The sequence below is a fragment of the Corvus hawaiiensis genome, chromosome Z (genome assembly GCF_020740725.1).
Source record: "Corvus hawaiiensis isolate bCorHaw1 chromosome Z, bCorHaw1.pri.cur, whole genome shotgun sequence".
Taxonomy (NCBI): Eukaryota; Metazoa; Chordata; class Aves; order Passeriformes; family Corvidae; genus Corvus; species Corvus hawaiiensis.
This window is the reverse complement of record NC_063255.1, coordinates 40,397,607-40,414,528: the sequence shown is the minus strand read 5'-3', so window position 1 is coordinate 40,414,528 and position 16,922 is coordinate 40,397,607. Positions and strand designations below refer to the sequence as shown.

The window sequence follows — 16,922 nt, the reverse complement described above, 5'->3', positions numbered from 1 at the left end:
TGTGTTTTAGACTAATGCAATTTTTATTTTGTAAATAGAGCCTTCAGCTCCGATCAGCCCTTAAGTGGCGCTGAGTAGTCATTAGCGAGGCCAGGTGTGTTCTTGCTTACCCACAAGTGCTGAGCAGCTGATGTGCTATCAGCTTTCACAGCAAAAGCTCAGGGTGAACAAGGACACCCTGCAAGGGTAAAAGCACCATTCTAGAAAGTCAGTTTAACTCCACAAACACTGATATGTTTTTAGTAAAAACGCTTCAGCCTGTTTCAACCTGTTTCAAACAAAGCCATTCACTGAGAAGGTCTGAAAGGACTGAGCTTGGTCTTAATTCAGCACAGAGTTAAGGGTTTTAAAATAAGAAGCATTGAGGAAAGAGGACACAGTGGTAGAATCATAGAGTGGCCTGGGTTGAAAGGGTCTATAAAAATTATTTAGTTCCACCTTCCATGCCATTAACAGAGATATCTGTCATGAGACCAAGTTGGTCAGAGTTTTATCCACCCTGGCCTTGAACATTTCCAGGGATGAGCATTCGCAGCTTCTCTGGGCAACCTGTTCCAGTACTTCACCGCGCTTAAAGCAAGTCTTTCCCATCTTCCAAGCCAGGAGGCTTTTGATTTAGTCCCTGTGTTTCAAGAGGAGCAGTTATGAAAGGGCAACTGAAAATGGCCAAATACCATGAATATTTAAATCTCGCTCGGCAAGCAATACTTAGCCAAGTGCTTGGATGTGCACACAGTAAAATAGAATCAGAAGAATGCACAGGTTTTACAAAAATATTCCAGGTAAGGACTGGATTAGAAAACTTTGTTTAATCAACAGAAAAGAGCAGGAGAACGGAGATATGAAACACTGCTAAAAAAGTAAAAGACAATTAATTTTATTTAAAACTCCACCCTGTATTAATCTTGAAAATGAATATTTAATCTTTTCCTTCAATGAGGAGCAAAATCAAGGTAAATTCTTGCATGAGGTCACCACCCACCAAAAAAAAAAGAAAACAAACCAAAAAAGTAACAGTATCCAAAGCTCATGGAATCTCAGGGAATTAATTAGGTGTCCATTCCATAAAGGTACAAGAGATGCCAAAGGGCCCAGGGCACAATGCACGTCTCTTCATACCATGAGGCCAATAACATTTTTTCATGGTTTCAAGAACCTTTATACCAAGAATATTGATATTGTTCTGCTGTAGCAAAAGAGCTGCACCTCTGTATTTTTTCCAAAATCACGGCACCGATGCTATTTAGTGGCATGCTAAGCAGGAAGAAACAAGTTACATCACTATCACAAACATTAATCTGATCCAGAAGTAGCAACATACACTGGAACAGAATCACCATTTGTATGATTCTGAACTGGAATTTATTTTAAAAAATTCCAAATTATCACTGCTGTGTGTTGGAGTAGCCAAAATTATCCATAGTCTCCACATTAGTTGAACATCTGGCCATAAAATCTGCATATATTGATGTACACATGAGCCACTGCATTCTCACAGACAACAGGTTCACAGATGATAGAAAAAAAACTCTTTGTCGTTATTAGTATGTCTTTCAAAATGACTTAGTTTACAAGTTTACTAATCTTTACACAAGATATTTAGTTAGTAACACTTCTGCTGAAATAAGTCTTTATGTGCATATACTCCACGCAACTATTCATTTCTGTCAAATTTGCTTAATACATAAATGCAGCTCTACTGGTAAAATCAAGCTGCCATTTAACTCAGCATTTAGTCTCTGAAAATGGTCTGAAGCGAGCACTTAGAAAAAGAAAATGAGCAGTAGCTCCCATTGTGCTCAATTAGCTTTTTCCACCAGCCTCCATTACAATTTGTTTGTAAATCCTGGTAGGCTTTCACCAATTTTTTCAAACTCCCATTTTTTAACACTTCTTTCAAATTTTTGACAGCTACGATGAATTTTATTACTGCCTATAATTTTCTAAAATCTACTTCTCAATACCAATAACTTTATAGTTAGTTTGCTTTAGAGTGTTTCAGTTCTAAGAACTACAGGGCAACTCTTCCCTGATCACCTTCTCCAATCTATTTACATCATATCTTTCTCATTCACTTTTGCTTGCTCTCTGACTCTCTCTTACTCATTCTCTCTCACTCACCTCTTTTTCTAGCCATATTATTCTTGTCTAATCCATCTCTGGATGAAATCCCTTTCTAGTAGATATAATTGTCATGGCCTTCTTCATTCCTTTTCTAGTTCTACTATATTATTTTTGAACCAGCATCACCTGAACTGCAAACAACAAGCAGTGTTGCAGCAAGAGTTCATGCAAATACAAGTAACTTTTGTAATAACTCTGTCCTGGAGGAGAGCTTCATATGCATAGAGAAGGATTAAGATTTTTATTAACCTATGTTTCAATCATTCTAGGGTTCTGCCTGTAACACTTGTCTTCTACCCCTTCACATAGACTGGAGCTCTCCCAGACAGATCTCTTTTCGTAACTGTGTAGAGTATCACAACCCCTTACACAAAAACATAACTTCATTGACCTGAGGTTGCAAATTATCCAATGTGTCTTCTTGCCAACCTTCACCACCCTCATGTGGGACTAGGTGCACATTTTTAAGTACATGTATTAAATTGCTGCTCTTGCTTGAACAGGGATAAGCTGCACCCAAGATTTGCTGACCCTTTCCAAAGGTCTCTCTGATGAGAAACTGCTGTACATTTTGTCTGTAGCTCTCATTAAAAACAGAACCACTACTTCATGATAAAGAAATTCATTACTGACAGACCCAAGGTTACAGTTTCGTTCCCTAGTAAATACTGGTACAATGCTGAACTACTTAGGTTGTAAGATTAAACAAATATTCTGCCCAGTTCAATTTTAAGTGCCATACTTGGGAATACAAATGGGTCTCCCCACAACTCTAACTAGTGAAATAAATACGCAATCTGACAAAAATAAACCCTATCTCCTGTAGAATTGTCTACCAGTTTTCACCATATTTAAGCTTGAAAGGAAAATGAGAATTGTATCTGCAACAGTTCTTTAGGACGAAATTGGCTGGCACTCTGAAAAACACACAGTGTACCATGTCATCTTTCTGTCAAAGAACCAAGCAGCTCTCTGCTCTGGGAAAGTCAGAAAATCCCAGTATACTCAAAGCTATCATTCAGGATCAGCTGCACAGAGGGAATGTACTCTAAGAGTAGTTTCACTGATTTGAAAGCTTTATTTTCATACTGCCAGACGTACAGGCACAGAGCTAAAACCACTGCTCTGCTGTGCTGCTCCCAGACAGCCCTGCAGCACACCCACGTGACAAAGCATCTTAATGCTTAAGAGTGACTATGATTTCAAACATTTCTACAGTGACAGGTGAGACTTCACAGTTGCTTCAGGGTCCTAAAAAGCCTTTTCATGACACTTCCAACCTACCCCACGGGTAGCTCCAAGATATTTCTGTCCACTACCACCTCATACTTCCACATTCAAAAACAAAATCACAAGCATGTGCTCAGATTGATCCACTGGGAGTGGAAAGAAAAGGAAAAAAGTATTTCCAACTTTAAATCATTGCTCAGATGCCCTCCTGAAGGGATTTAAAGACTGTATTTCACCACACTAACATCTTCCTTCTGTTGAATCTTCCCTTGCCCTCAAGAACAATGGACTCCTTCAACAAGAAATCTACTCTAGAGAAGATGCTGAACAAGCAGCTGCACTGTATCATTCTATTCTCATCTCGTACCAGCCCAAAAAACACAAAAAAGCTGCTTGGTAAACCTAGGGTATCCAGCAGGGAGTTAACCATTCTGCATTTCCACAAGTGTGAGGGTGTGACAATTGGCCTCAATACAGTATCTAGTATATGAAAAGGTACAAGGAAGAAGTTCCTTGAGTAGGAGAATCAGTAACAGCTCATCCAGGCATGTTTCCTATTTGAAAGTATTAAAAAGTACAAGATCCAGATAATGGTTTCTGGGTTCTTACAGTGAATCTCTCTCCACTCTCTAGAGATTTCCTGGTTTGGTTTTGCCCTTCAGTGTTTTCCTCAGTAAAAAGAATAACAGGGTTCTATCCACCAATGTGACAGTTATCTTCATGAAACCATACAAGAACTTAACATTTGAGAACTATATAGAATAGTAAAACCATCAAGGCTGGAAGACACCTTTAACATCATCCAGTCCCATCGTTCACCCAACACTACCACTGTAACCCTAAATCATTAAACCACATCACCCAGCAACAGATTCAGATCCATCTTGAACATCTCTAGGGATGGTGACTCCACCACCTCCCTGGGAAACCTATTTCCTGACCATCCTAACAGTGAAAAAAATTTCCTAATATCTAATCTGAATCTGCCCTGTCTCATCCTCACTGCAGGAACAGTAGAGGAGACCGGCCCCCACCTCCCTACACCCTCCTTTTAGGGAGCTGTAGAGAGCGATGAGGTCCCCCTGACAACCCAGATCCCTCAGCCATTCCTCACAAGACGTGTTTTCTAGTCCTTTCATGAGCCTTGTTGCCCTTCTCTGGACACTCTCCAGCACCTCAAAGTCCTTTTTAAAGTGAGGGGCCAGAACTGAACATGGGATTTGAGATGTCGCCTCAGCAGTGCCGAATACAAAGAGATGAGCACTGCCCTGGTCACATTTGGCCAAAACTAGCTACAAATGTTACTACAGTTTAGTGTCAGGGAGAAACACAACGTGATCCCACACAATTTTCTCAGAAATCCACACGAAAAAGTCGACTGTTAATGTATGTACACTAGGAACTCATTTGTTCTCAGTATCACTAGACATAAAATGGCATACCTCAATTTACTGCATACTATTAGTACACTACTGACATTTTTGAATCTACCCTAAGGCAAAGTTTCCCCAAAGGAGCATCCAAATCTGATGCTAAAAGATACAACATAGTGTAGAAACTAGAGTCTTTAACTGCTAGTTCAATTTTATTTCGGTTTTGTTCCTCTCCCATATACCCAAAGATATAAAAGAAGATAGAAGGCTGCCTTCTGTTAAGAGTGTCTTCCAGAGTTTGGTGGATTTTTTGTGTGGAAGAAAAAATAGAAAACTATAGATAATTTTTAAAAGTTTAAGTATGCTCAAAATATACCCGCATGTTTATTTATGTAGTGGAAAATGATATTATTAAAGTCAGGTTGGGGAGAGGAAGAAATATATGTTATTACTTACTTGAAAAATAACTTATAAAAACACCAGGTATTTTCCCACATTTCAGATTTTTTTTCCAACATAAGACAATTAAATCAATTGTCTATATTTTTTACACAGTCAGAAATTCTGAATGTTCTAAACAGAAATCTTGAAACATCTAATTTTAAGCATCTGAAATACTGAAACAATTAATTTTTTAAATTCTCAAACTCAGTACATTTCAATACTCCGAAGCCAAAATGCTACATTTTGGTAGCATACTCTACATTTAGAAGAGATTTTAGATTAATTAAAGCTGGTATTTTTGCCTGCTTGAACTCTCTCCTTACAAAACAAAAAGACTGCAAATTAGCTTTCAGAGCAACTATGGAACCTTTGCACAAAAAAAATTAGATCTTAATAAAATGGAGGCAAGCATCACTGCTAGACTAAGTGCCAGCAGTAGTAAATCTGCATAATATTTCATATATATGTGTGTGTGTGTGTGTGTACACTATATAATAATATACTATTATTTCATATAGGTTAACTATTCAAAAAAACCCAATCAAGAATAATTCACCAAAAGCCAGAAGTAAATGCATTATTTTGGCAGTTTCATTTGGAACCATTGAAATCCTTTCTGTGCAAACATAGAGACTATGCAGTCGAATATAAAATTCTACAACATATAAATTCCTACAAGAGAAGCATTTAGCATTTCCAAGAAACTGGGCAAAGTAACATTCGCTGTGTGCTACGCACATCAGAATCAATAATAACTCTACTAAAATAAAGTTATGCTTTCTTGTTTCAGCTCCTATTACATATTGTTTGAAAGAACCTTCAGAAGATGGTGCCTAGTCTCTATCTTTGCCAATATTTAATATAAACGCCTTCCATAAAATTACAGAGAACTCTCTTAAAATTATTTACCAACCAGTGAAAGATTTTGCTCCACTGCCTCCATTAGGACTGTCTCAGACAGTGCAGCTCTCACTAGCTTAAGAAACCACCTCCCTTGCTTCAACTCTCTTTTTCTTTCTATTTTACACTCTGATGCCTGTATAACCCTATCCTAGCCTTTGTTTCCTGCACTAAATGGGTGTGCCTTTCTTAAAATCATCTCATAAACAAAGTCTCGCTCTCTTCATGTTTCTGATACTCCTTCTTTCCTCTTTCCTTCTTCAGTTAAATTGAGCTTTCTTGAATACAGATATGTAGATCAGAACAGCTGAGATCTCATTAGAGTCAAATGATATTAATACTTTCCTGCAAATACAGTCCCAAGAGGCAAACAAGGTGTGGTCTTTTACCATAGCCACATCATGCACTGAAACCAGCCTAGTCTATATTAATTTTATTCATTTTCCCACACCACTTTATTTTCCTTTGAGGCACTGACGTACGTTGTCACACACATATTTTAGGTAAGAACGTGAGGGGTTTTTTTCTCAAATTGTCTTTTGCTGCTAACCAAGAAAAAATTATAGCTTCTGTATCGTCTTCCACAAACTTAGCACTAAATTAGCTATACTATGAAATGTGAAACAGCAACTGTATAGCCAAGATGGATAAGACAGTGCAGTAAATTTAGCTAACAAGATAGGTAACAGCTCTTTGAAACATGGGTATGGTATGCTACAGTAGGCACGGGTTTGGGTTTTTGGAGTTTTTTTTCTGAAGTATAATTGTTTTAAAGTATTCTGACAACAAAAAAAAAGGGTTTTATTAAAAAAAAAAAAAAAAGGTTTTATTAACAAAACTGTGTACTTCCAGTAATTAAAATAACTTTTCTGTACCTTTTTTTGAGTGACTGTCAGAGAAACTCCCAACAGAAGTAAGTGTTTATTAAGTCTTAATTATAGCCCAATCCAGTGCTCCACCTACTTTTCCTATCAATTCCAACCAGGTGAACACCTCTATAATTTTTATGATTGTGAAGAATTAAGAACACTGGTCAGAATAACTGCTAATTATTTTCACTTTAAAAGGGGGATGCAATGGAAATTATTTGATGCAGCTTTGCAAAGCTGTTGCAATTCTATAAGGTTGAGCTGATGGTGATACCCCAATTCCAGTGATTTTTGACAAAACTAATTATGGTGTAGCAAGAGATATCCAGCCAAATGGTTTATTTCCTCTTCGATCATAGCAGCTTCAAACTGGTGATTGTTTCCAGATAATAAATGCCATATATGTACACAAGATATTTGAAGTCGTGTATCTAAGTCTTAATCTTGAGACCAGCAGGACAACACAGTGAAGAAGCTGTTCTGAATTTCAGTGTCTGAGGACTTCTGCTTCCTGTCTTGATGACTTTTCCCTACTCTCATACAGTAAAAGTCATCTGAAGCCAAGCAAGGGGTAGCAGTAACAAATCACCCATAAAATACAATCTGCAGAACCACCTAACACCTAGGGAGGATGACTAATTACTGTGCACACAAATGAGCCTGAAAATTTTATTGCACAAGTGCAAAGATGTTTATAGGGAGAACCAACCTGAAGAACCCCCTACATCTCAACAAATCACACCTGTTTTCAGTATTACAGATTTTAAGTCCATGCACCCTGTGATGGGTGGAACAGAATGACTGCTTTTAGCTGATAAACTTAATAGGGTTTCTACTTCCATTTCCCAAGAAGCATACTCTAAGAGAAAACCAAAAATCCCAAATTCCAGTGCACTGTCAGAGCCTAGAGCTACTCTGTGCTGACTCTGAGTCATGCCTATAGATTCTTTTCTGGTTTAAGTGCCCAGAAGAACTATACAAATCAGAATATATCATAATATAATAACATAATAATAAATACATGAAGTGAGGGGAAAATTAATTTAATAATGCCACTTTAGGAACCTCTACAGAATTATAACCTGAGTACAAATCCTCAGAGATACATAACTTTGCATTAGAACTTACATGCTTTTTGAAAAAAAAATCAATTAACTTTACTTAAAAGCAAATGTAGTCAGAGATTATATACATACCCTCTGCTTCTCAGGGTCAACGTATCGAATGCCAAAATAGTCTTTTTCCAGCAAGCTGTAATAGTTGCAGATGTGATCTATAAGAAAGTGACCTTTGGTTTCCCTCTGTAAAAAGATAAAGAAATGATACATTACGTTGAGTATTCTGAATTTGTTGACTACACAATCTATGCAAAGTGTCAAGGAAAATGGCGCATGACATTCATTGTTGTTCAGGTGAGGACAAGGATTTAACTGTTTATCTTCTCTAAAAGACTCAGGAGATTAATGATCAATATACTCCCTCCACAATCACAGATTGGTTAAGAAAATATCGTTACTACTCCTACCTCAGGAAAACTCATGCTGCTGTAATAGCTACAAATTTATAATACTTAGCATAGTACCAGCAATCATACTTCCACAGATCCTATAATGGCATAACAGATACTCATTTACACATAGGATTTCAAAACACTGAGTGTTTTTTTGTGTCCCCCAAATTTGAAAGATCTGACTGTGAGTATTCTACTGGATCTCTATACAGTGCCCACAGCAAGAGTGTTAATTAAGTCAGAGCTACAGTACAAAGAACAAATGCCAAAATGACTGAAAGAGAGGTTTTGATCTTTGCATTGCCACTGAGTAACTATGGCTTTATCAAATCTTTCTGTTATGCATGATATTTAGCTAACAATCTCATTCTTTATTTCTGCTTTCTTAAATCTCAATAGTGTGTTTCTGTTCTCCTGTCTGCTGCCTAATATGGAGATCCTACACGAATTTTCACGTTTCTTCTCATCCAGCTAATTTGAAGGTTCGTGTTGGGTTTTTTTCTGAACTGCAATGTGTCAATATTAGCATGGGGCTAAAGCTGTTTTCCTGAAACAGTCCACTCCAAGCAGACAAAGGTGCTTCACTACACAGTGGTGTCAGGTCTCTGCATTTTTTTCCCTCTATGTGTCTACCTTGGTCCTGCACTCAGACATCTCTGCTGTGTACCAGGTAGCAAATCTCTACCCTTTCCTGAGATGAAACAATTTGAATTTAGCTCTTTAATGTCTACTGAATAGAAACTACACAGGACATGAAATCACTTTATATAAAAATAATACTTAATTAAAATTAAAACTTTAATGCTATGCCTTGTTCACACTTTCTTTAAGAAGTTAAGAGGCAATTTAAGCCATAAAGAGCAGGGAAAGCAAAACTGAAGAGATAGCATTTGTATATCTCATGGTACTTTACCATATATTCTTAGGCTGGATATTGTTAGCATCTTCATTCTGCACAGGAGCAGCTGAGGCAAAACCAGCATCATGACCTGTCTGAGGTCATACTCTAAAGAGGAGAAGGAGCAATGGCCTGGGCACCGCCACTGTCTGATGAGATCTACTGCTTCCCACAGGAAAAATGAGACATGCTTCATGTCTAACTCTCATGAGTTCAAAAATAATACAATCCATGACCTATATTTTTGTTCTCTTATCTTTACAATTAATGAGGAATTCTGGCATGGATACAGTTGCTTGTCTTTTTGTTTCCATCACTGAACAGATAACTATATAAAAAGCACCCTCAGTTAATATCCTGACAGAGATCTGCATTGCCCTTCCTGTATGCTGAGGCTCCTGTGGACATATCCTTGCCTGCCATAGGGACCACCTCTCCTCCCAAATTCACTTCCAGCAACAATGGAATTGCTAGTCCCTCTACACATATCCTTTTCCTAGATGTGGGGACCTCTGTTTCAAATGCTACTGTGTAAGCCATCTGCTTTCGCTGCTCCTGTCTGTCTCCACCTTCTACTTCCTATATATTTAAGTTCTGTACTCTTCCACATGCTCCTACTTGCCTGAAGATATGTGCCTTGTCTGCACCATGGTACTTCCATGTACTTATTTTCCTATTTTTGAACAGCTATTGTCAAAGGATGTTAACACAATTTGTCTGTTCAGTTTGTGCTCACGCAGCCTCATGCTTTGCACCCTGCATTGTTACCGTTTTCCATGTAACCTAGCTGCAACAGGCTTCCTTCTGTAATTGTTTCCTTCCAGCCTCAAGACGTTTAAAAATCAGCTTGTTCACTGTTAAGTAAAAAAATTATAGACTGACATTTTTTTGTGCTGTACCCAGTTACAAGTATGGGCATCCTAGTGACAATTTAGAGAAAACTTTTCTCAGAAGGAAAAGTCATATCAAAGACTAGAAAATACAAAAGGAAAAGTGTCACTCTCCCTGTGGCTGACAAAAAAGGGTCTACAATTATAGAGTCATATTACAATTAACTGCTTTCTAACTTAAAATCTTGTAAATGTCTGCAAAGTTTTGTGACTATGAGAGACCATAGAAATACTGACAAAACTGCGTGTGACATTTCATTACAAAGGCAGTAGGAAAAATTATAAACACAGATGCGACATTTAAGCTGCACACAGTTTTAAACAAATCTACAGCAAATTAAATAGGACTGGGGAATAACAGCTGTTAGATGACTCAGGTACAAGCAAACATGAAAAGAGATTTTACTGACAACAGTGTGCAAAAGAAATCCATTTTTTAAAACACTGGAAATGAGGAAAACAGACTGCCCATATTTTCATGTGACAAAGTTAGAGGGTGTTACTGGAAGAACAGACAGTAATACAATCTTCTACAGAAAACTACTAGATGTTCACATTTTAATCTATCAATTTTATAAGACCTTTGCATCACTCACCTAAATAATCACAAATTTCTGAGTTCCTGAAGAAACTGATAAAAGACTAGGGCACACATAATGTTTTTAAATCCCATAACAACATTCCCTTTCTAAAAGGAATTGATGCCCTAGTTTTCTTCCTTGGAAAATAGACGATGGAAACAAACCAAATAAAAAAGAGCAAAAAGCCTCCAAGCTAGATTCATCCTCTAGCAATCTTTAAGCCATCCATTGATAAATAGAAAGCACTAGTTAATAACCTCACCCTTGGTTAGTATACCCTTCCGTTCATTACTAGATTTTAAAAAATATTCAAGATGCACAGAAGTTGGCTAATTTGGCACATGCATAATGTAGTGAGAGTTCTCATATGGAATTGCAAATATTCCACTATTAAAGCCTTCTAAACACCTGAAAATTGAAAAAACACAGAACTTAATTGATACACAGAGAAAAATATTTGATGTGGCACACAGCATGTCAAGTCCTAATTCATAATCAATTGTATGGCAAGAAGGATAGGCGATGGTTGTTGATTTTTTCCTGCAAACAGCATACATAAACATTTTCTACATTTCTCTAACAGTGCTTCAGATTTTTCTGAGCTTTAGAATCTAATGATCTTTTTCCATTTATTGCATATTACTACATATTACCATACTACAAAAGAATATATTAAAACCAAATTTCATTCTGATTTGTGAAAAAATATGGATAAAATAAATTAAGAACTGCCAGTCATCCACAACAGAGCAGAGGAATGGATTTGAGTCACAGAATAATGATTATAAAATGTTGCCTGAAATTTCAGACAGTTGCCGTATAGCTTTCCAATTAAGTGATCCTTAAAAAAAAAAAACAAAAAACAAACAAACAAAAACAATCCTTAAACCCTTCTATACAAAAAAATTACTTTGCAGCAATTCAGAAAAATTATTTTATATTGCATTTCAGAATGTTTGTCAGAACATGAAAAAATTAATTAAAAATGCCATTATTTCAAACATGGCTGAAGGATGTCAGCCACAAACAAGAGGAATCTGAAAGTAAAAATCAGGTCCTACACTTAAAATTTTCACAGCTCAAATATTTGAAATTATACCACAGTTCACTCAGAAGTCATCTACTGTTGTCCATTACAGGAGACATATGCAGGCAGAAACAAGAGTCACAAAAGTCTGTAAGCAAGAGATACAAAGTGTCCTGAATTGTCATCAATACATAGTTTTCAGTAAAAGAATACAATTGAATAAGCCACTTTTTTCTAAGTCTATTAATTCAAATATATCTGTCTATCTCAAATGAGAGATATTTTCCTTCAGATTTTTGTAACCCATTCAATGGCTTTAAACAAAGTCCTATAATGTAGATATTCCATACACTCAACACAAAAAATTGGAGATTTCTATAAATAATTTGAGGAGGGACTTTCTGGTTTATTTAGATAAATAGGCACAGACTAGTATGTTTTTCCTAAGGCTGTATTTGAATATCTGACCTTAATACCACTAAAATCCCACAACAAACTCCAACGCATATGCAACAGATATAACACCATGTAAATGACAAAATCCCTGAACACAGAAGGTCAGATTGCAAACAACTGTTAAACTCTGCCTCTTAAGCTGGATCAAAACTTTCCTTTTCTATTGAAACAAATATGTATCAAACTAAACTAGCAGCTGTGGCAAAAGAATTAAGCAAAACAGGGGATGTTCTCCACTCCAACAAGATGAAAACATGATCACAGAGAGTCTTCCACTGATGGACTCACAGGGCAACCTGAGTTTTTTCTTAGCTCTAGGAATCTGAGTAATAAACTGGAGAAACGCCTCATTCTCCCTACCAAACACTCATACTTCAGCTGCCATTTCTGCAACTCTGCAAATTTATGACTGAATAACCCAATTCCTTGGTAATTTCTCTGGTATACAGAAAGTAATCCAAACAATAATCTTTGTCACTCTTGAGCAGTTTAAGTCTAACACATTATCCCCCTTTCATGCTTGCTTTGGGGATTTCTTTTTTTATTTCCACTTTCTTGATGCAACTTAAAAAGCAAGGCAGAGTGTAACTTTTTCTACCAATTTAACAACTCTACGATGATGTAAAATGAGACCACAAAACCTTTGTGACAGCTTCACAAATCTCCAAGTGAGAGGAAAACTATTTATAGTAGTTTAAGATCAGTGAAATATCTTCCCCATTTGCATTTGCTTCACTGTGGAGTTCTGTGTCTATTTATCTGAATGTCGTCACAAGGAAGAGCAAGAGTCACAAGCAGATTAAACACAATGCTTCTGCTCTGTTATCTAACCACTGAAGTCCTGCCAGCTGCGCTTATCTTTGTCAGGAAGCCACTGACATTACTAAGAAGCATGCAGAGTCATAAACACAGTGTATATTTGTACTGGGGATTTCAATCCTCATCACATAAGTGTCTTTACTTGTGTGAACAGCTCCCAACAGTGACCCTCTGTGTAAAGCTGGTCACATATTTAAGTGTACTTATGATTACTTAAGTGTAAAGCCACACACACAGACACAAAAAAAAAACCCAACAAAAAACAACAACAACCCAAAACCAAAAAAAAACCACCAACACAAAACCAAAGCATAATTAAACCAACATTTCTGTCTAAATTTATGGAAAGTCAGGCTTTCAGGCAAGGCAAGCATACTGTTTGTTTTTTGTATGCTTGTTTTCTTTGATGTGCTACAAATTTTTAAGTTCTAGGGATGTAAAAGAATTAAATACATGTATTGAAGAACAATCATGATAACTCCATCGAATGAAAACCAACCCAGTCAAAAAATGAAAAAAACCATTGTGCCTCTAAGGCAAAAAAAATAAATCAAAAAGCATCTTTAGTCACTGAAAATTGAAAAAGATAGTTCTGTTGACAACACTTAACAATAATTATAAAAAGCAACAGAGCTAAACTGCATCTTTGACTGCCACATCTCACATTTTTGACTTTTCTTCAGACATCCTATACCAGTGATGAGATCATATTTCTTCTAGGCTTTTCATGAGAGAAATAACTTGAATCCCAACAGGCACACATCTTCCATTTCATCAACAATTATTCCATAGTTCAGTATGGGGCCAGCTCTCCTACACCAAAATATGGCTGTAAAAGGATATCTGGCAGCAATTCTCTGCTCATATCCATTTTGATACAGCTATCATCACATTTGCATTTGTCTCCAGTGGCAGAGCAAAAAAGTTCGCTAAGCACCACTGGACTGGGATGTGCCCTGGAATGGGACTCGTTTAATATCAACCCTTTGAAGATGAGTAGGGAGGAAGACTGAGAGCACAGAAAAGGAAGACAACTAGGCATGCCCGAATTTCTCAGTATCTTCTAGATGAATTTTTAAGTCTTGCCTGCATAGCAGAACCTGGAACAGAACCCTCATTCTGCAGCAACCGAAGTCAGTAAGGTGGAACAGACTCAATTCCAACAAGGCAAAACTGGGCCAGCCCTAGCCCTGACAATCTCCAATGCCCTCCGCAAATTTCTTATGGGTCTTTGGATTTATGGATTTGCTGAGACTACGAATGACAGCAAGTACTCACAAGACAGATACACAGACAAATCCTTTGCCATTTTTGTTCCATCATTGGAAACAACAATAGGAATGTATGAAAATATTTCACAAGAACAGAATATTGAATAATACCTTCAAAATATAAAGAACAATAAGAACATGCCTGTTTCATTCCTTAGCTAAAATGGTATAACTCTTTAAAAGGAATTCCTTCCTCCCATAATCATCACCCTACAGTATTTTATACTATTGGAAAACACACTGGAAGTCTAGTCTAGTCTAGTATATAATATTTAACTGGAAAAATTTCTCAGTTCTAAGAAGAGCCAGTTGTAATTTACTTCTTTTATCGTAGTATAAGCTCCAAAATTAAAAAAGCAACAAACTTTTGCTGAAAGAAAACAAACAAATTAGAACTGGAAGATTTAATTTTAGAAACAAAGTATTTATCTCAGATTTTTCTTTTGTTAACAGTGAAGAATTAATTCTATTTCTACAAGCCTAAAACAAAATGAAAAAAGAGACAATGATTTTTAATGAAAGGCACAAAACATGACTCTACAATAAAGTAGATGGCATTTACTTAATTATAACAGTCCTCTTCCACACATTATTTTGTGTTAATTATCTCTTGTAAAGTATATCTTTTGTTCTATATACTAGTTAATATTTCTATATTAATTAAAAATCATTTTTATCAACATTGTCTAATTCTAGAATGTAGGGATGGAAGAATTTTTAAATCTCTCTTTTAATGCATTTTGTTATGTATAAAAGTATGTGAATAGATGATAGAAAATATTAGAGAACTAATGCCATTTTATTTCATAGGTAAGTTAGCAGCCAGTAGTGATAACCTTTGCCCACAAGAACGCTTCATGTCTGAGCCACAAACCACCCATACTCCTCTGGTTATAAAACTGATTTGGCAACCTGGAATGGGTCTAAAAAACCAACATTTTTACAAATACATCAGTGTTTAAACTCGTATTTCTAAGCTCTTAATTATCATTTGACCCCCAAGTGATAGATACTAGTAAAGAGAACTAAAGGGAAAAGAACCCCATAAACCAGCCCTAATTTACAGGGGGTTTTGGGCAAGAAATGTACAAATGCATCTTAAGAGAAAAAGGAAGAGGAAGAGGAAGAGGAAGAGGAAAAAGGAAAAAGGGAAAAGGAAAAGGGAAAAAAGGAAAAGGAAAAGGGAAAAAAGGAAAAGGAAAAGGAAAAGGAAAAGGAAAAGGAAAAGGAAAAGGAAAAGGAAGAGGAAAAGGAAAAGGAAAAGGAAAAGGAAAAGGAAAAGGAAAAGGAAAAGGAAAAGGAAAAGGAAAAGGAAAAGGAAAAGGAAAAGGAAAGGGGATTATTTGAGGTTACTTATTTTTCTTTAACTTGCACTATTCATTTGCAACAAATGGACAGATTTGTCCATAAAAGAGCATATTTTTACACTCTCTTAAATTAGAGGTTATTGTATGAGGATAGTGGTCAAATAATAATAGATGAAGAGGAAAAGGAGAAAATTACACTGCAGAAAAAATCCTACAATGCCAGTCCCATGCAATGAAAACTATTCAAAAAGCAAAATACTATGGAAAATGAAAAGTGTATTCTACTGCACAGTAAAATCCAGACAGCAGCAGTGAATACAGGTAACAGCTTTCACATAATCAGTTCTTGGCCTCAGTGACGTTCTGCAAGTAAATTACTCTGACCCATGAGTAAGTTATAAATAATAAAAATAAATATTTATAGTTCACATACTGCGGCTCTCAAAAGTCTCCATCAGTCTGGAAGGCAAACACTGAGGAAACCACAAATGCAATATTCATTTACAGGGCTCATCCTCATTTTCTGTTGTGCACATGGGCATCACTTAGTCATTTAGATTTTATGTCCCTGAAGGGTCAGCTTCACAGAAGGCTTGCAATATTAACTGCTCACTTCTGGTAAAGCTTCCATTAGCGCGGCATTTGTGATGCCATCTGAGGCACTATTGATTTCTTAAAAGGAATTGAGTCCTTCTGTCAACAAATCTATCATTTTATTCAATATCCAGCATTGTTCAGCAACCTCATGTCTGCTTTCACTCTTTCATTCTTGACATCATACCACATCTAGAAAAGTGGATTAGAGATTTCAAGAATGAGTTCCCAGTCCCCAACTACAAAGCAACATAAAAGCCAAACCAGGATTTTAATCAAATTACCCCCAGTACAGGTGATGGTTAACAATCCTCTCTTGGCCTGAATCTTCTCAGTAGCTACAAAAGATCCAGAAAAATTAGTATATATTCAAGTCCAAATCCAAGTACCATTCTTTAAATATGCCTTTTCCAACAGATACATAGCAGTGTGTCCTTATTTTACAAAAAGAAGTGTATTTAAAAAGAAAAGCAACCAAAAATCTTCTAGTCAAAAAAGCCACTTCCTTGAGCACAGCCAAAAGAGAGTTTTGGCATGGTGTGACACAACTTACCTAAGCTCCCCAACGGAAAACAGCCAACTGGGGTTGTTGCGAGAATGCCCCTTCATGAGCACATTTCAGGGCTCAG

At 36.6% G+C, this 16,922-nt stretch overlaps 1 protein-coding gene across 3 annotated transcripts in view; it reads right to left on the bottom strand.

The window, feature by feature from the left end:
• FRMD3 (FERM domain containing 3) overlaps positions 1-16,922 on the bottom strand; it is a 134,885-nt gene that overhangs the window by 66,001 nt on the left and 51,962 nt on the right. For all 3 annotated transcript variants that reach the window (XM_048292010.1, XM_048292011.1, XM_048292012.1), the window contains exon 2: positions 8,137-8,241. In XM_048292010.1, coding sequence (XP_048147967.1) covers positions 8,137-8,241 — 105 coding nt within the window. The remainder of the gene's footprint in view (positions 1-8,136; positions 8,242-16,922) is intronic.